Raw genomic sequence first — 20237 nt, forward strand, 5'->3', positions numbered from 1 at the left:
TTTTGAACCACTGGCTTTACATCCATGCAGCCTAAATCCAACAGCTCGGTCGATTTCAAACACACTTATAGCTCTATACCCCCCTCCTCCCTCCCCTCCTCCCCGACACACACACACACACACACACACACACACACACCCACCTCCTGCTACTATAATAAATCGCATGTAGTATTGTGCGCATGTGCCCTGTCCTTGAGTTCCTATAACCTATTTTTTTTTCTCCCTCTGTATTTTCCTTGGTAGGATTGTCTAACACGTCACCAGGACTCAGTACCATGGAGTACTACAAAAGGTGACGCGCAGAAGGAGGATTTGTGAATGGACGCCGTGATGTGTGCCAGCTCACAGATCAGAGGGCGGTGGGACCTCTGCAGATGCACCCTGGTCCCCCCCCCCCGCACCCCACCCGCACCCATATCCTCCCCCTCCACCCCTCCACCCCTCCCTCTCCTGGTCACCATCCCTCCAGATGAATGGGGGTCTCTAAGATATCAGCTCTGTCACCATGCAGGGGTCGGACCAAATCCTCCAGCTTCCTGTGCTTTTCAAAAACCTGAAAGCACGTCTCTTCTATTTGATGATCCTGTATAATTTTTTGGTGCTTTTGTGGCCCTGGAAGCTCGCTGCTCCCTTTTTTCATCCTAGGTCAGTCAAGAGCATGGCAGCCGCATTAGAGCAGAATAGAACCAGGCCTAATTGCGTACACTGCAAAAAATGTCCATCATCACAAGTCATTTAGTCTCGTATTCTTGAAATCCTATTTATCTTAAAACAAGTGAAACATTCTGCTGATATTCCACCTGTTTCAATGCTTTTTTTTTCCTGGAATTTTCTAGAAACAACCATCGATATGTTGAAACGAGGCAGCATGAGGCAGATCGCTCCTCTGTAGGAGGAAATTCTCGAAAAAAGTTGATTTGCATTGGAAACAAAATGAAATTATCTCACCGACCTGGCACTGGACTTGCTTTAAGTAAAATACGATTTAAGACTCAATATTACATTAAATGACTTAATATGGATGTTTTTGCAGTGTAATACTTCTGTCTGCATAGTTGTAGCATGTAGATATAATTGCTTTTTTATTTGTATCTATTTATTTATTAAGTTTCAGCTTAGACGTGACCACTTCTTGTGAAAATCTTATGCTGAAGTATGTACACCATATACATCTAGTGGAGGGTAAACCCACCTAAACTCATTTTACCCACTGTTTTATTTGCAGAATAGAGTTTACCGCCTCTTTAACCTGACAAATCCTTGTGAAAAAAAATAAAAATCATAGGTTAACGTGATATTAAGTATCAAACTGCTGTAAGTTGTGATAGGGATTTTAAGAGGAAAAATCATAAAATAGTGCTTTTCTGAAAGAAGTCTATAATTGATTTTTGTTTCTATTGGAGGCTGATCACCGTCTGGAGGTCATTGTTTAACCTCGTCTTTATTTGTATGGAGGTTATGTCTCTTTATATATTTTACTGGGATCTGGGTGCCAGCGGTTTGTTTTCACAGAAATCTTCTGCAGTCGCCAGCGGACTTTCAGGCTGCTGAATGTCCTTTATTTTGAATATTCCGGGCTTCCTTATAGGTTTTAATAACTGTTAATCCGTCTGATCGGTCTGGCGTAGATAAGTCTCATTTGAATTGGGATTGTTCTCGAGGATCGGTTCGGATTTCTCCACAGAGGTCCCAAACCGAGCTTAGCACAAACAACTGCACCCCCCTCAACGCAATTAAGGCCGTGCGTAAATTAGATAAAAGCTAATTGAATGCAGCGTTGGGTTCCCAGAAAATACTTTTTCATCTGTTAATGAATGAGACTACCTAGTCTGCGCTTTTACTGCCTCCTGTAAAGCTATAGATCAGTGTTTGACATCAGAGCAAAGTGTCAGAATTTTTGCAGTGTTTCACTAATATGATAAAACACTCAGTTTATAAATAGTCACAGAATTGTTCCACTTTTTGATGAATACATTTGTGTAATTCGTAACTCCTAATAGTAGGCAGAAAAATGTCTCAGCGGCACTTCATCTATTAAATTTACATCATGTTAGACCGTAAGAATATTCTAAGCCTTTTCACAGCCTACTTTAAGGGATGTAAAACTAGGAAAAAAGTTTGTTTCTGTAGTTTAAATGCTGATATTGCTGTGCTGTAAATTCAGTCGTGCTGGATTCCAGCGGTCTGTTTTTCTCACAGCTGAAAGCAAGGTAATTTAAAACCCTGTGAGAAGAGTCTTTACAAATCTTTCAGTTTTCGGGAAATTAAATATTCCTTCATAAGACTGAGGGGATCGTTTCCAGTTTTGGCCAACAGTCTCAACGGTTTCAGCTCGAAGTGGTGAAAAAATGTAGTTTACAAAGTTGGTTAGTCTCTTTGATGAATCTAGACCTATAATAATAAAGTGTCTATGGTTTCTTTACCATACAGGCCCTAAACGTGTTGACTCAAAACGGGCATAAACTTCTTATGAGGGTCATAGTTAGCTGTAGGCAATTTCTTCTAAAACTAAATCCATGCCAAAGAAATCTTCAAATTTAAAATCCACGTCACACTTATTCGTATTTTTTCTGAATTTATTCTACGTTAGACAGTTAAGTAGGCTGATTTAGAGTTTTCAAATAATTTTATTTCAAGTTCTAGCTCCTTCGAGTATAGACCTGAATGAAAAGGATCATTCAACTGAGGGAATTTGTGAAAAAGAACAATTTATGCCGAATTTTAATGCTAGCTATTGAAATAATTAACATTAACATTTAGCCTAGGCGGTATTCCTATCAGGGCCATTATAGCCTACACAAAAAGTGGGAAATTGCGTTTGTCCCCAAAGTTACTCGTGCTTACTGGCAAACATGTTTCTGTAAAACTTTTAAAATCAGGCTGCACTCTTATTCTCAGAATAAATGGCAAACGAAAGGATGGATAATAATTTAAGGGTCCCTCTTGCTGAAAATTAGGCCATTTACACCAATTTCCCCACGGGGATCATTAAAGCCTCAAAAGTTCCATCTTTTTCATTCATCAGGTACATCTACTTGACTTGCGCTGAGCCAGGATCCGTCTCCGTGGCCCGTGCTCTCTGCTGGCCTTTACCTATTCATGTCGACGAGCAGCACGTAGGTTTTCCAGCTGGCCAGCAGGACTTTTCACATGTCAGGACGTCTTACTTGTGACAGTAAAGAATGAACTCCACGTGGTGGCTATTTCCGTAGGGTTAATGGGTTTACATTCTCAGTCATACAGAACAAATACCATACAAGAAGGGGGGGGGGGGGGGGGGGGGGGGGGGGGTACATTTATGAATGAAAATCTGCTCCTAAATAGACCCCATCCCCCGTTACAAAGAAGCCTGTGTAATGTAAAACACACAGAAAGCAGCAGCGGTGCAGTCTACCTGTTCACTGACCCTCGGTGCTCGGTGGCCCTCAAGTTGTTGGTCTTCCTATAGCGGGGTAACCGGCATGCTTTTCGGGGTTTGGATCGTCCACATACCTCATGCACCTGTCCCAAGCTCCTGAGATCGTTTATGATGCTTGAGGGGGGCAACAAGTGAGAGAGAGACAGGTGGAAAGCACTTGCTGCGACTTCAACTGATGTATTTGTATTCCGAGAGCAGGTTTCCTCATGTTGGCAGTATGTAAAAGTGGATAAACTAGGCTATAGGTGATCATTATGATGAGAGCAATCACCAGTATAAACAAAAAGCAATTATATTTTTAGGAAAGATTGGTGCTTTTTTTTTTTTTTCTTTTCCTCATATAACTTTACACCAGGTGGGAACTGCATTTATGTGGATTTACAACCACTAGGCTACATCTCTGCATGTTGCATTTTCTCCAAAATGCATGATTAATTCAGGCTCCAAATCCTAATCATTCGACTTTATTTTTCATCTTTCTTGTCAATCTGTATGTGCATTTTTGTGCGACTGAACGGTTAAAAATGTCAAAACAATCTGATCCCCACATCCCAGTGACGAAAAGGCAAAAAAGTCACACATTTGTAAAGAAACCAGGAAAAAAAATCCAGCATGCGATTATTTCTGTTTTGACACAGCAACTCATTCCAAATTGGAGAAACCATTTATGTTATGCCTTTGGGTCCAGCTTGCAACTTTAATTATAGGGGACGGGGGTCAGTCATAAGTGGTTATTCGACCCCTCTCCCTGTGTGGCATCGCGCCCTGCGCCGTTTAACTCGCCAAAATAGTGCTGGAATCCCATGAAAGCGCCATGTGCGACGGAGTACCTTTCACCCCTGTGCACCTGAGTTGTTTTTACCCCCAGCAGTGAATATGTTGTGAATTTGTCACTTATTAGGGTGCTAACCTATGTGGACTGCGCTCACATGCCATTTAAGGCGCAATAACTTTCCCAGATGGATTTAGCCTGCCAACTTTGTGCATCACTCAGCAGCGACATGAATGGGCTACATGCCTGTTGCTTCCCAGATAAGTCTGTTTCTTACAAATGTAGACTAATTAAAACACTGGGCTGTTAGTGAATCCTAAATATAAGACCTATAGGCCTGCAAACATAATGGGGATTATGCAGATCTGATATGCGCTGAAAAGGAAGGGAGGAAATCTCCATTCTTCGCCATTATTTAAGTAATCATATGTTTGCTATAAGGTGCTGTGGGTCAGTTTGGAGGCTAGCTGACATTTTATTGGACACATTCGTTGGACGTGTCACTTTCCATGTGCCCAAACACAACAGTTTGTTTACATTTGCTGTACATGTGGGCGCTTTCTGATCTGTATAGCCACACAACAGGTGTCAAAGCATTGCTGTGTGTGTTTAGCATCGATTAAGATAACGTATCGAATAGTCAGTCATGTCAGGATTATTTTTTGTATATAGATTATACTAGAGTCGTATATTTCATATTTAGATTATTTCGTTTATTTGCCTTACTGAATTCAAGGTTGACCCACTTCTGGTGATCATTATCCAGGCCTACAAATAGAGTTTTAAGTGGATTTTCTCTCACAATAGGTGACAAAATATGTTGGAGCCTTTTGAATATTTAAATATTTTATTATTTTTATGTGGATGAGCTGGGATGTTGACCTATGGTGTGAACCTATCAAAATGTATTTTTACTGTCTGTTTCCAAGTGTTGGCACTTTTTTACAGAATGCACAGTTTCTGCTGTCTGCCTCCGAGGATAGATCATGCAAGGAAAAGGCGCACCTTGATTTATTCCATTAACCTTTATTTGGTTATTATAACCCTGGTCGATTTACAGAGTCTAATCCGGGCTGTAAGATGTGCTGGGTGTGTTTAATTTACACTGGGAAGGATTTGTTTGGATGGGATGCATAATGCGCCATCACCTGAGGTTTATGCTGTCATTGTATGATTGTCCTGCGGAGGAAAGAGAGAGGAATCAACAGAAATGGCACACAAGGCTGAGCATGCTGGTTGAACTGCTGAATCCCAGCAGGACATGAACTGTTGTGTTTACACTGCTAAGTAAAAAGATGATATCTACAGTGTATTTCCAGTGTTTTTTTTAATGTTGTGTATATACTTTGTTCTTAGTCCTAGCAGTCTGGTCCAGAGTCTCCCAGGGGTCACTGAGGCGGGTCACATGGGAGCTCCAAAAAATTCATTTTCTATAAGTTAGCACAACGAGAACGTAAAAGAAAGACAAATTTGGTTCTAGATTTCTTGAGATTGCCTTCAGCCATAGATCTCTTTGGTCACAGATACAGTCTAGTTCCAGTGGTTTTTATGTATATACTTTGTTTTTAATCCTAGCTGTGTAGCCGAGTGTTTCTCAAAGTGTGGTCCAGAGTCTCCCAGGGGTCACTGAGGCGGGTCACATGGGAGCTCCAAAAAATGAATGCTTTAAATTCATAATTATTTCATTTTCTATAAGTTGGCACAATGAGAACATAAAAGAAAGACAATTTTGATCATAGGTTTCTCCTCCCATTACTTACTGCCTCTGTCTTATATACTGTAATATAAGCTACAAGAGCGTTTGAGCAATGAGCGCTGACCACCAAAAAGCTAACAGCAGAGCCACTTAAATGACTGAGTGAGTAAATGAAGAAAAGGTCTGAACGGATCAGTTCACACTCTGACAGGAATACGGAGAGAGGGGAGCGAGCAGCCTAAGACTGCCATTTGAATGGGATCTGAGAGGTAATTTGAGCTAAAATGGAGTCCATTTCTGAGCCACTCACTCAGCCCCCCATGGCATCCACTGTAATTCATTATTCCTGGCCGGCACTAGGAGAGGCAATGAGTGAGGGCAGAGGACAGGAGTGGACCCAGCTCTGGTGTAATGAAGACTCAGTAGACCCCAACGACACACACACACACACACACACACACACACACACACACACAATCTTTCATTATACATCACAGAGAGCAGGACATTAATGCCACTGAAGACCTTTTGGCAGAGAAATAAAAGTGTGCGATGATTTGCTCCACACTCCATCCATTTAGTTGACCTTTTCTATCATGCATGTGAATCACTGCAATGCGAGCAAAATATTCCAAGATATATTCCTGGCTCTGTTTAATAAATGATGTTTTTGAATCTGAGTGTTTTTACATCTGTCTGTGGTTTAGAGAGAGACTCTAATAAAGCAGCCTAACCATGAAGAAGCTGCTGCGTTTCAGAAATGTGATCATATATTAGAAGGACTGAAAAGAAAATCTTCATTTTTTTTGAATGATTGCTGATACATGATTAACTGAAGGTGTCTCTCTGTGTTTCATTTTTCACTTTAAAACATAATTGTATGCTTTACATGCATCCTTAAATGCATCATGTTTGGTATGTCAGATAATTTCAGGTGAATAGACTATGTTCTATCTATCTATCTATCTATCTATCTATCTATCTATCTATCTATCTATCTATCTATCTATCTATCTATCTATCCCTCCCTCCATCTCTATGTATCTACCTGGCAATCAAGCTATTTTTCTGTGTTGTTTGGTACATTTAATCTTTTATTCTTTAAAGTCCACCAAATGTCAGCATGTACAGGAGCAGTTGTAGCTTTTGCACTGTCAGACCAGGCCCTGCAAGACATTGTTGTTACTTGTCCCACCACTAGGGGTCCACAGATGTCACAGTAATGATGTCCAGACAAGCTGAGAGGATAAATACTGTCATCTGGTGGTAACAAAAGCCATCACCGCTGAGCAGACAGCATCACTTGCAATCTCCTATCTTGCTGCATGATTTACTATTCCAGTATCTGTGCCTCTTATTATCTCTCCATTCCTCTGCTCTTTACCGTGTCTCTCTGCCCCCTCCTTGTCTGTCTGCCTGTCTCACTCCCTACACACACACACACACACACACACACACACACACTCACACACACACATCAAAGTCTCCATGTTACATTTAAATCACAAGCCATCCATGCACGCATTTAACTTTGCAACATCAAAACAAGTTGTTGAGATACAACTCAATCCAATCCAGAAGGACCAAATATGAGTTAAACATCACCACCGGAGTAGGAGCATATCAAAGCAGACACTTGTCGAGATGTGTGTGTGTGTGTGTGTGTGCGACAGCGCCTGTGAGACTTTAAAATGTGTGTGACAGGCAGCATGAGGTGACAGCAGTTCCCTTGGCCAGGCAGTTGACTACAGAGACTCCTGTTGAGAGGCAGGCGGGCCGGTCAGAGTCAGGACTTGACTGGCTGCTGAGGGGCCTTCAGGTGAGGAGCCAAGAAAAACATCCATCTGAATGAGTCATCCGGTCTAGTATTGAGTTTTAACATGTTATTTTTCTGAATACAAGTGGGGGTTTCACTTGTTTCCAAGTTGATTTGCATAATCAACTTGTGTCAAAGAGTTTTATTGACTCAAGTGACATTATGTTTGTACTATTAAAGTGATGTGCCTTATTTTAAGATATAGTCATTTCAAGGAAATTCTCAAAACAGGTGAAATTTGCATTGGAAACAAGTGAAATTATCTCACCACATGGGCAGAATTTTTCACTTGTTTTAAGGAAAACATGATTTTAAGACTAAATTACTTGTAAAGATGGACATCTTTGGCAGTGTAGGTTATAGAGGGAATGTATAGCCCATTTTCTTTATGGAATTATAAAAGGTTCACATCACTATCTCTCTATACGTAACTGGCCTTTGTCCCAAGTCATTTGAAAATCAACTTATCTGTTAACTGCATCAAATTAAAGGCTGAGACACAGAAATGTCAAAGGCATAATGAAAACCTACTGATCACAGAGTCCAAGATGCTGCAAATGAAATGCATGGAGAGTTTTCTACCAGGCTAAACTATAGATGGCACTCATCGACAGATCACAATTGGCCAGATTTGTCTTCTTGCCCTGTAGGAAGGACAGGGAGAGACAGAGAGAGAGAGGGAGAGAGAGAAAGAGAGAGAGAGAGAGAGAGGGAGAGACGGTCGTTTTGGCAAAAAGGAGGCGCTCTAATGGAGTCCTTCAGTCAGCGCTGGGTGGAAATGAAAGGAGGTTGAAGCCTGGCCAATTATTCTGCCTGAGTGGAGGAGGAGACTCAAAGAGGAGGGAGAGCGAAGCGGCGTGTGGCGCTGGATGGCTGCCCTGTCAGAGAGATGGAGGGAGGGATAGATAGATACATAGATAGATAGACAGATAGATAGATAGATAGATAGATAGATAGATAGATAGACAGATAGTTAGATAGATAGATAGATAGATAGATAGATAGATAGATAGATAGATAGATATGTACATATGTAGATAGAGAGCCTCCCAGAACGAAGGGTGCATCAGAATAGCCCACAGATATTGGCCCCACTCCCAGAAATTTCCCTCAGTGCAAAAGGTTAACTGTCAGTCCCCCGCTAGGTATAAATAGAAGTCTGCTCTCCAGAAAGGCGTGTCAGGGGAGGGGGAGGTAGACAGAGGAGGGAGGGGGCCAGTTCCTTATGATCCTGGTGACACACAGGGGGTGGGGGGTGGATAGTCTCAGGGTTTGGGGGGAGGGCTGACAGAGGAGAGTGAAGGAAGAAGCAACCCGAAGACATTATAATGGGTCTGGAGACTGTGACTGAGGCCCCAGACAAAAGAGTGTCCTAATCTATTCAACTTGGCTGTGACAGCAGACACAACAAAATGCCATCATCGCCACCCCAGAAAGCTCAGGTCCGATTGAGCTGCTAGAGCCTCTGACATCCACACACTGGTGAGGGCCATTGTTTTACTGAAGCCATCGAGACAAGTAATTAGGCCAGCGTCTGGTCCTTCCATAAGTCTAGCAATCAAATGCAGAATGAATGGCTGATGCTCATTTTTGCAGCAAGTACAGTACATGGATATCACAGGATTATGATGTTAGTATGCTTAGTTCCTTTTCTTCTGTCTGGGTTTAATAAGCTTTAGTCTGTTATTGTGGGGGATATCATCACACCAATCACAAGTATTACTTAGGTAGTGCAGATAAAAGTATCTAAATGTCATGATCCATGCACAGGTATTCATCTCCTAACAACTGTTAACAAACTGCATTCAAATAAATCAGTTGTGTAAAATCAATCTGATATGGGCTTAATAAAGAGGACACAAACTTCCTTATCAGGTCTTTTTTTTATTTTTCACTTAAATCCAAGGTAGCAAAAATGATACACAGCTGAAATATCAGACACACACATACTCTACACATTGAAATAATAGGCGCTTCACCACCTCAAAAATAAAGCTTCCTCTCTGTTTAGCACACCTGAATGTAAGCAGATTCAAACAGCGCAGGGCGTACCAGCCCCTCTGTGATCTGTCACAACAAAGTATTTAAAAAAAATAAATCAGGTTTTCCTTCTATAATGCTACTAAATGAGATTTTACAACAGTTTGACACAATATATTTTTTATTTTCCCTCTCTGGCGAGAGAAGTCATTGGTATCGACTCTAAGAAGGCAAGTAATCTCTGACAAACTTCTTGTTGTTTACAAAAACAAAGATGTTATTGCTCTTTTAAAGTATCCACACTGCATATAATTACAACAAGTTATATTTTTTTAGCCATTGTCAGAAATAATAAATAAGGAAGAATAATCGGCTCATGTATACTCTGATTGCACTTAATCCTCTAGACCCCCAAACGCTAACTAACATACTGTAGGTCTAGCATGGTAATACCTGTCTGATTACATAGGCAAGCCATTATACATATAAGCAATAATGTCATTATGTTTGTACAAATGATAAAACTAAACTGTTATAGTGACAAAAGCACTACATTCTATAATACATAGGCAATCACAGATTGCAAATCTTCGAGGCCGAAGTAACAATGTCCTGCCCTCTCCTTCAATCAGTGTATGTTCCCAAACTGTCATCATTCGTTTGAAAATACCATTCGAAGTGGGAAATGCTTACGATCGTACAGTAAATGTCTCGATGGGAATCACGGGCCATTCAAAAAGTCGGTCACGAGGTGAACATTCAACACCTGGTCACAAAGGTAAATGCCTTGGAAAGTGTTAACTGGTAACAGTAACCAAAGATGCTGGCGAAGTTTTGTTACTCTCCTGGTACATTCCTGTAAAACACGGATGACCTTAGGAGTATCCTCACTATGTAATAAAAACACCATGTGAACATGGCTGGCGTGGGTTTCAATCCACACTAATGCTCTGCTGTCTGCTCTCTTTCTAACAATCCTCTGGCTGGGATCTTGTTGTCTGAAACAAATCAGATACAGATTTATTAATATACTGTATGTTTCAGAGTTGTTTTCTGTAAAAAATACTTTGAAGTGACATGTGAAAAACTAAATATGTGCTGTCCTGTGCTGACTGATAGTTGTGAATATGACATTCTTCACTGGTAAATGCAACTCACTGCTTGGTCACGACCAAAAAATATAAACGGTATGCATTTTCTGCAGCACAAAATGGAAATATTACCACTAGTAGTATATCAGAAGTCTTAGGCTTACTGTGCTCATATTTACAGGTGAATATCAGCCAATACTGATTGGTAGCAAACTGATTGGCACTCCTGTATTTCTCTTCATTCTACCCACCAGAAAAACTAATATATCCCCCACGGTGTATTGTATACTTATCTAAAAAAAAAATGGATTGCATCATTCATTATCACACACGCATTTGGTTTGGGGTCACTGGTGCGATCATTCAAATTTTTCAGTGACTTGCAAAATAAATACTTCTTTTGGTTTGATTGGGAACATACAACACATCTCCCCCTGTGCCACAGTGACGCCCACTGCGGCCACTGAACACACATCTATGTGAGAGTGAAGACATTTTTGCCCACTCCTAAAACATTTCCCTTTTATGATCATATTATAACTCAGGCGAAAAACAAAAAACAGACATCGTAGCACCACCTTTTTTTTTTTTTCTCCATGTCTAAGACCAAGATACATCCACGCTAAAGCACACATACGCACGCTTCCACTCGCTGAACTGCAAGAAGCTAAGTAGCTCACTCTTCCAACGTGAAAATGAAACCAGTCGACTAGTCACTTCAAAAAAATAGAGAGGCAAACACTGCCCTCCCATCTGGTGTGAAGGAAGTCCTAATGCTAATGTAGTACAACAGAGATGGGAGGGAGAGGTTGTTTGGCCACAAGGAGGTGCAGAGGACATGGCACGTTAGGTCAGGGGCTTTTCTGACCCGCACTTTGTTATGAGAACAAAGGACGAAATTGTCAAAACTATGAGTCTTTTTTTCCCTCCTTTTCTTCTCTTTCTCCCTATAACATATCCATTTTTATGTTGGCTCTCCTTTGCGTTCCGGTATTTCCTCCGTTCCACAGCTTCCTTCAGTCATTGTGGGGTTTCTCAACACCCTAAGGGGAAGAGGAGAGAGGGAGGCCTGAGTTAATAACAAATCAAGTTACATGTTCAGTTACAAAGTTACACTATTACAGTGTCAACAGTTCTTATAATAGTGACATAATCATGACACAAACTCATTATGTCCTATCTGTAAAAACTGGTTTATAAAGCAAGTTTGTCTGTATTGTCTCTTGTTAGGGGCTAAAAGTAGACTTTATGTAAGTACTAAACTAGACTTTATGTAAATACTACAGTAGACTTTATGCAACTGCAGTCATATAAAGAAACGTCACTAATCTGATCCTCTTGAGAAGTTAGGTTACTCAAACTAGTGAAATGTTCTGATGACTGAAAAACTTTTAAGGCCCTGCCAGAGTCATTTTCAAGACATGAATCACATGAATGCAAGTATTACGAAACACCCTGCGCACTGTAAACTGCAGTTGAAAAGCAAATACTGTGCACAATTTACAGAATATATTTTCCTCTGGCAGCATGTTTTGCTTATCATGACTGTCCAGTTAACTGCCCAGTTCAGATACTTGGGGTTCAGATAAACCAGGTTCTATTGCACCATTTATGAACTGATCATGACTATTTTGTGTGACAGAATTATGTTTATAAGAAATGACCTGTTTACTTTCAGTTCCCTTTTTGCTCATTTGCATCTTTTCCCCAAATGACTGTTCAACATTTTGATAATTAAGGGAAGGAAGCAATGCTTGCTATATTAGATACCATCACAAGTCACCAAGACACATGAAAAAACTGCAAAGAAAACTGCAAACTGCTTGTATTCATTACTCATCATAAAGTTTTAACAAAATTTAGACAACAAAGATGAGTAATGATGATGGTGATGAGTAAGGTCTCAACAGCTGAACATTTTTCTACCCATATAGGGTGAAATTATTATTTTTATCTATTACTCAGTCTATTTGAAACCCAGATCCTGATACTTAGAAACACTGGAGAGAGCAGAACTTGTTTTTCCGCGTGGTTAAGGCAGCCAAACAGATTGTTCCAATGTAACTGGCTAAAATCCAGAAAAGAAAAGAAAAAAAGCCACTAAAAACAGTTTAGAAAAAAAAAAGTCTTCCGTTCCTGATCCCACTCACAAATGAAACACTGGAGTGAGAATGAGAGAGAGAGAGAGAGAGAGAGAGAGAGAAACAGAGAACAAAAAAGCGAGCGAGGACTTGTGCCAACATTCCAGGCCCCATCACAAACAAAAACAACAAGTAGCAAATGACCCTCTGGTCAGCCGAGTCGTGACTGGCTCTGTGTCTGGCCACAACTGTGAAAAACAACGGCTCTTAATCTGCTTTCACGCTTTCACTGAGTCAAACTGAGGGAGTGACGGGACTCTTACTTTACAGACAGAATGAGGTGAGGCTTCTGGGCAGAAGCCTAATGAAGACGTCAAAGCTGACTTGATGGGATAATTATGAAGTAAGGGGGGCCTTTGGTGCATTTTACACAACTTTAAACCTTGTGAAAGTGCTACCCGCTGTTGTGATCTGCTAAATTGTAATTAAAGCGTTTGTGGTGCATTGGAGTAGTAAAGTGATTGTATTCTGTTCTTCACCTGCTCTAGATGCACTGTACTAGAGTTTGACAGAAGGCTGATAGTGATACTGATTTGGATTTTTGCTGCCAATAGCTGATATTTTGTGCTGATATTAAATACCTTCATATTCAACCATTACCAAAAGCCAAAAACTTCCCAAAACTTACAAAGATTCAGTGTTCTGCCTAGAGTTTTATTCTTGGCAGGGTGGAAAAGTTTCTGGAACAACACTTAGACTACCGTGTGACTCTAAAACTTCCCATAGAACCACACTAATGAAATTCAAATAGGCGGTTTGGTAGCTGTTTAAGGCAGGGTGAGGCAAGTTTTACAGCCTGCCATCCCTGACGCTGCTGAGTAAAATCATATTCTCACCTCCCGTCATATCGGCTGGAGACAACATTGACTGGCCAATATCCGAATTTCTATTAAAAGGACAATACCGGCCCGATATATTGGCAAATCAATAATCAGTCTAACCCTGGAGTTATAGGGTTACAGCAGATCTTACCATGGCAAGCTGGCGTCCTATGTTCCCCACAGTAACACCTCCTGAGAAGAATATGCATGGGAGCCAGGAGCGTACATACAAGAAGTCTGGAGACGTATACCTAAAAGAAAGAAAGAAAAATACATCCATTAGTTGTTAGAGAGACCGTCCATCAACCAGACGTCCTGGGTTCAAGCCCCATGTCAGCAAACATCTGTCCTGCTCAAGCGTCTTTGAGCAAGAAACTGAATCTCTACCAGGATTCCCAGTCGTCAAACAAACAACCACATGTTTGTAGTTAACTCTTACAAACCGGAATGGCAACTTAACCACAATGTCAAAGACAGATCTCCAAGTGAGGAGATCTGTGTTTGACGCTGAAAAACATCATTATCTCCGCTCATTCTCTCCCCCCTGTATCTACCTTGCCTGGTCAACATGAGCTGCGGCTGCCTTTTGAACCCCGGCTCTAAACTGAAGCAACAGTCCCTCCACTCAGCTGGGTGTTTTTGATGACGTGCCACTGAGGCAGGTAGGAGGGCTTATTAATTGGGCTTCCAGACAGACACATGGGAATCCCAAATCACCATATAATTGCATTTTTTGTTTTATGTCTTATCTGCCACATCCTCTTTGATGGAATTGGACGGGTGGGAATACTTCCAGACTGTGTATCTACTTTATTCACAGGGGGGGGGGGGTTCTTACTCTGAAACCAATATAATAAACACTAAAATCCAGCAACATAGTTTTCATTCCTACTGGCTGTAACCCAAAACCAGAATGGAAGTGATGACAAAGCACTACTGAATGTCATGGTAATGGGCCTCAAAAAGTTTTGTTTCCTCAAAAGTGAAAACTTGGACAGACTGTTCCACTTATAACGCCTCATCATGCGATATGAACAGTCAAACTTTACTGAAATGCTGTTTTGTTACAGAAAATGAATGTTAATTACAGACTTACTGGTAGACTCCATTGTAGACCAGCAGCTGTGTGAACACAGTTGCTAGGAAGGCAGTGGTGATGCCCAGGCCGAAGCCACTCCTGGAGCGGTCGAACGTCCACCACAAGCCCAGGGACAGGGCTGCCAGGGTGAGGGACAGCTGGACATTATTGGCAAAGTCTAGTTTCTGTGTAACGGAGCAGTTAAGGGCAAAGTCAAACAGAATGAGCATGGGATTAGCTCTTACTCAAATATTTGTATCATCTGTAAAGCTCAGTTCCTATAGGTAAAGGGTAAAGAAGGGTGTCTCTGTCCAAACTAGCAATGGAAAGGTGAAACAGATCTTTTTTTTCCAGGGAGGAACCAACTAAGTGAAGCGTGACAATGACATTAACTGTATGCAAACAGGTGAGTTCCTCCCCTTCAGGCATGAGCGTCTAGTCAGTGAAAGGATACAACGCTGGCGTGGTTGATACCAACGAAGACCGCGATGCATCTCATGACACTGGCCCACTCTCTCTTGAACTTGTGCGGCTCTCCTAAGTGGCTGTCGATGCAGGGGTACAGCAGGCCCACAACAGCTGCGAAGAAGGGCAAACACACCGGTTTACACAAGATAAGCATAAATTCTGTACAATGCCACAGTGCAGTTCTTGTCATAAGAGTTACAGTGTTGAATCATTTCCTGAACATGAGTTCCCATATTTAGGATTTGCCATGGGCCTACATATGCTTAAAACCCTTACAAAGAGAGCTGTAATAATTCTATAATAAATGTGAGATGGATACTATACAGATATCACAGCAAAACTAGAAGCTCCTGTAGGAATATTATAGGAATTTTGTAGTGATACTACAGGAGATAAAAATAGCACAAACTGCAATAAGGTCACTCTAGTCTAAACTCACTATTGAGCACCACAGACACACAATATGTCCCTATATACTTAGCCTAAATGAAGACTGTTAGCATGTTATTGTGTGTCCTGGAGGGAAATTAGTAAGACATAGAGCAATGTCAAACATAAGAATGTCAAACATGAGAAGCTACACTCATTTGTTTGTTTTTGTGAGCTGCTCTGCCTTACAGCACACGAGGGGAGGAGCTGAGATGCGGTTATTTATTTCATTCTCTGACTTCCTGGTTCCTGGCCTGATAGGTACCGCCCCCTCAGCTCACCCGTTACGAAACTAACCAATGAGCGAGCAGCTCACCCGTGTCCGGCTGTTGCGACCAATCACACGGCGAGAAGCGCTACCGTATGCGTGAGCTTTTATAATGGACTCCCAGACAAAACCACCAGGACCAGTATGGCCTGGGAGAAGGCTTATATAATACATAACAAAAACAAACCCGACTGTTTGTGCAAGCTGGTGATTCATTACCACCTGATCATGAAGTTAGTCATGATGTGTGCTGTGCACAGGCAAGTAAAAAGACGGGTAAACTATGACATCAGTCGGTGCTCATCATAAGGAAAACCACCAAGATAAGCACAAATCAAGTATATTTACAGAAAAGCACGAATTCGTGTGTTGAAATACCATATCCTCGTGTATTTTAAACACCAGTTTGACACTACTTACTATGATGTATGCTATACATTTACCTCATAGACATTCATATGAGACTAAAAGGCTGGGTAAAGTCTATTCCCCTAATCCAAAAGGTAAGTAAAGTGAGTTTAGGTGGGTTTATCTTCTCTCACTACATCCCTTGCTTGGTCTTTACAAGGAAAAAAGGTACAGGCTTCTGCACTACAACCCCTCCCCCTCTGCATTCCTTTGTCCAAACTTAGTAGCCTAGTAAACTGCAGCTCACCTGGTCAAACTGCTCCCACCCAGAGTGACTGGTATCTATAATGCAGTAATAACATTTAACCGAAGCTGTCCACTCACCGGCCCCCGTGCCACAACAAGGAGGGATCCACCAGGCGGATGAAAACAAAGTTGCCATCACCTCCTCGGGAAACAAAGTGACATTTCTTTGTATCTGCAGCAAGTTGAGCACCAGCGCGAGGAACACTCCGACGGTGAAGAGCACGAGACCCCGGCGGATCAGGTTGGCCGTCCTGACGTCGTGCAGAGAGCCGTAGGCATTGCTCAGCACCGAGGTGATGATGGACATCATTTCTTCGGCTTTTGATGCCACCCAGTTCGCCCCAGATGAATTCTTAGTTTCCACCCTCGATGCACAGGAGCAACTCCAGCAGTGGTCCTCTAGTCTTGGCATTTGGCACTTCAGGGCTTTTTTTGGGGGGGGGGGAGAACACCGATAAGTTAAGTCACTCATTGTCATAATATCCAGAGTGAGATACATTAATAACAATAGAGAGATACAGTGTTGCCAGATGACAGATGTAACCTATTAAGTGATGAGATCCACAAAGTTCATAGTAATGATTTTCCTGATTCTGCTTCAATAACTAAATTGTAGACTTTACGGATCAGTTAGTCTAACAGAGGAAAAATGCTATAGATCATTGAGAGTTGATTACCTTGATCTCCAGACGTCTTCAGTGTCTGGTCGAAAGAGAAACCTCCACTCCTGTTCATTCGCGCCTTGGAAATGATTAAGCCGGGATCTTTTTTTTTTCTTCTCTTACAACAAGGACTGTAATCACGTTGTTTGTTCACATCATCGTTAGTGAGAGAGGGGCTAGGGGAGAGAAAAAAAAAGCTGCTATTCCATCCCAGAGCACAGAGCTCATACCAGAGACAAGAGCTTCCTCTGCAGAAAACAATCACAGCTGTGTCGGGTGAGAATCGTCAGCCAATCAGAGCGCGGCGGCTGATATGACGTGACGCCACCCCACCGCCCCCTCGTCCGGGACAGTCACACCAGCCTGCAGCCTGAGCACAACCAGGCTGTTAAATGAAACCAAAACTTCTTCAAAAACGCAGCAAAAATTCTTACAGAAAGAGGCATTGAAGAACTATAGGGATACTTTGGAAATATCACAGCAAAGGCCACATAGTGATACGCCTATATGTCCATTTAGCAATATTATAGTGATACACTAGTAGATAAAAATACCATAAATTACAATGTGGTCACTATAAACTCACCACTGACATCCACAGAATAGGTCCTTGTTGAAATATTATAGTGTTTTTTTTCTTATGGAAATGTCTCTATGATACCAGGCTAAAAACAAAACTCAATCTTGAGCTTTTTTCTCATACACTGAAGTGGATAAGCGCTGAAACTTTTGCAAATCCTGTCAAGAAAAGCAATCTAAAAGTGTAGCACAATCTCTCTCTGCTTAACTAAACGTATTCCAGTATGCTGCAGTGCTTGCACAACCTAAATCCACACTCCTGGACAGGTACCTTTATATAGGCATGCATGTATTTGGAAATGAGGTTAGTGGCACAACAAGCTATGTGGTGTTGATACAGTGGTTGAACTGCAGGTCAGCTCAGAGGAGGTGTGTCTTGCAGGGAGGAGTGTGCAGATCAGATCCTGCAGGGCCTCCGCACGTCAGGCTGGCAAGATAATGTAAATGGAGAGGTTCAACGCCCGGATGACACAGTGATTCAGGGACCAACAACAACATGGAAACATGTTTTGCAAGAATCTGTGATGTGACCCAGTTGGGTGTCTTCACCGCAGCATGATAACAAAACTCTCTTTGCTTAGTGAACCAACAGCCATAGTTTACGTGCCGCATAAACCACACTTCTACAGCTTTATGTTCTGCTTCCTTCTGCAACTTTGGACACACCCATGCACACACACACACACACACACACACACACACACACACACACACACATAACATACATTTGAAAAGTAATCATGCATCAATTCACAAAGGTTAATTCACACATTATCTGGGGTAGATATTCTGATTTACCGCTGTGCAAAACTGAGAAAATGCTACACACTTCTAGATGAAATTGAGTTGTTTATCCAGGGAGATTAACAAAAATCTATAGTTGATTCAACTTGACTGTCAAAAAGTTCCAAAATAAGACTGGATTTACTCAACATCAGCTGCCGGCACTTTGTGCAAAGTAATACCACGGGTGAATCATCTTTTTCATGCAAATTGGCTTGCAAAATTGAGTGATGCTTCATGACCTAGAGCAAATTTGGTAGACAAAAACACAGAGCACATCAATCAGATAGCATTTCTTTTCAATTAAGTTTAATTAAAATCCTTTTTTGGAGTAATTATTTTTGCTGCTGATGTCTCAGGGTATTGTATTCATTGTTTCTTGGCAATTTAGGTAGTGTGGATATGCAGAAATGAGTGCAGCAGCATATGAGGATGTGATGTGGGGATTGGTTTCTGGTTGTCATCCAACGTTGAACTTCAAAGCCTTAACACAGCCGCTGAATTTATCTCTTTGTTTTATGGCTGATTTGACGTGCTATGTGGAGGAAAACAATGCCCCAATTACTGAAGGGCTTATTAATAAACACACCCAATAACTACATTTATGAAAATTGACATGAAAATATGACAATCACACCAGTGACTTTTTCATACCTGCAAGTAATGAATGCAAATTTGATACTCTATTATAGAGTGGGAGCTAGTTTATTTGTAGGACATTCATATTGTAAGTTACTTCTTACCATGCCATCACACAATTTCCCAATTTCAGGTTCAGAATGAGTTTTTGAATGTTAGTATTATGTATGGATGTATAAGTCATCTTATAGATATTATGGTTTCCAGACAGCACATTCAAATTGGCTGACTTTAAATTTGTTCCACTTTCAATAGAATAAGAATCACATTTCTAAAATGGCAGTGATAACTGAATGGTAAAATAAAAATGTCATAGCTGTATTTCACTGGAGCAATTTCACTCTTTTGTACCAAATAAGTCAAGCATGAAAGTATATTGAGGGCTGAAAAGTTAGTTTTGTTCCCCCATCTCATTTCGAAATGCTTGGAGTTGTGTTGGTTTATGCAGACGGCTTGAACAAATACAGCATGTCTTACAGGATAAGAAGTCTGTCAAAGAGGAAATTCCACTTTTTAACCAACTGAAGTGTTTCTTTCTCTTCCTCACCCATTTCATATCTTTCTTAGAGGATGCTGAAGCTACGTTTGGATATAATGGCACAGAGCCTCACTCATGACCTCTTTACAAACGTGCTGTTGTGGCCCCAAAGCAACATCCAAACACATTCACTTTGCTGCGATCCACAGAAAATGACATCGGCCAGACTTACTTTATCCTAATTTCAGCGGGCCATGTGGTTAACATAGATAAATCGTCAGCGCCTCACAGTTTCACAAAGGGGAAAGGAGGTCACAGAGGGAAGGGTGGCTACAGGGAGCTCCCCAAGGGCTCCAACTACTACACCATCACAGTAACCCAACAATAGTATTCTTCTCTGCCTCAGGACAAAATGAGTAAGTTTAAGACTCGTCTCTGGGAAGGAGTGTGTGTACGTTCCC

At 41.3% G+C, this 20237-nt stretch overlaps 1 protein-coding gene across 1 annotated transcript; it reads right to left on the minus strand.

Moving 5' to 3' along the window:
• Positions 1 to 10003: 10003 nt before the first annotated feature.
• insig1 (insulin induced gene 1) lies at positions 10004 to 17502 on the minus strand. The gene is made up of 6 exons (XM_071904940.2): positions 17313 to 17502; positions 16714 to 17061; positions 15271 to 15395; positions 14835 to 15001; positions 13890 to 13989; positions 10004 to 11819 (listed from the first exon to the last, which is right to left on the minus strand). Exons 1-6 carry the CDS (start codon positions 17368 to 17370, stop codon positions 11793 to 11795), a joined length of 825 nt encoding a protein of 274 aa, XP_071761041.1. The 5' UTR covers positions 17371 to 17502; the 3' UTR covers positions 10004 to 11792.
• Positions 17503 to 20237: the final 2735 nt, after the last annotated feature.

The sequence above is a fragment of the Centroberyx gerrardi genome, chromosome 22 (assembly GCF_048128805.1).
Source record: "Centroberyx gerrardi isolate f3 chromosome 22, fCenGer3.hap1.cur.20231027, whole genome shotgun sequence".
NCBI classification, from domain to species: Eukaryota; Metazoa; Chordata; class Actinopteri; order Beryciformes; family Berycidae; genus Centroberyx; species Centroberyx gerrardi.

Coding starts and splice junctions, on each gene's coding strand:
- insig1 (XM_071904940.2), bottom strand. CDS start 17,370: ATGAACAGGAGTGGAGGTTTCTCTTTCGACCAGACACTGAAGACGTCT. Junction 15,396..16,713: donor TTGTTGTGGCACGGGGGCCG/GTGAGTGGACAG, acceptor CCTTCTTCGCAG/CTGTTGTGGGCCTGCTGTAC. Junction 15,002..15,270: donor GTATCAACCACGCCAGCGTT/GTATCCTTTCAC, acceptor TCCGTTACACAG/AAACTAGACTTTGCCAATAA.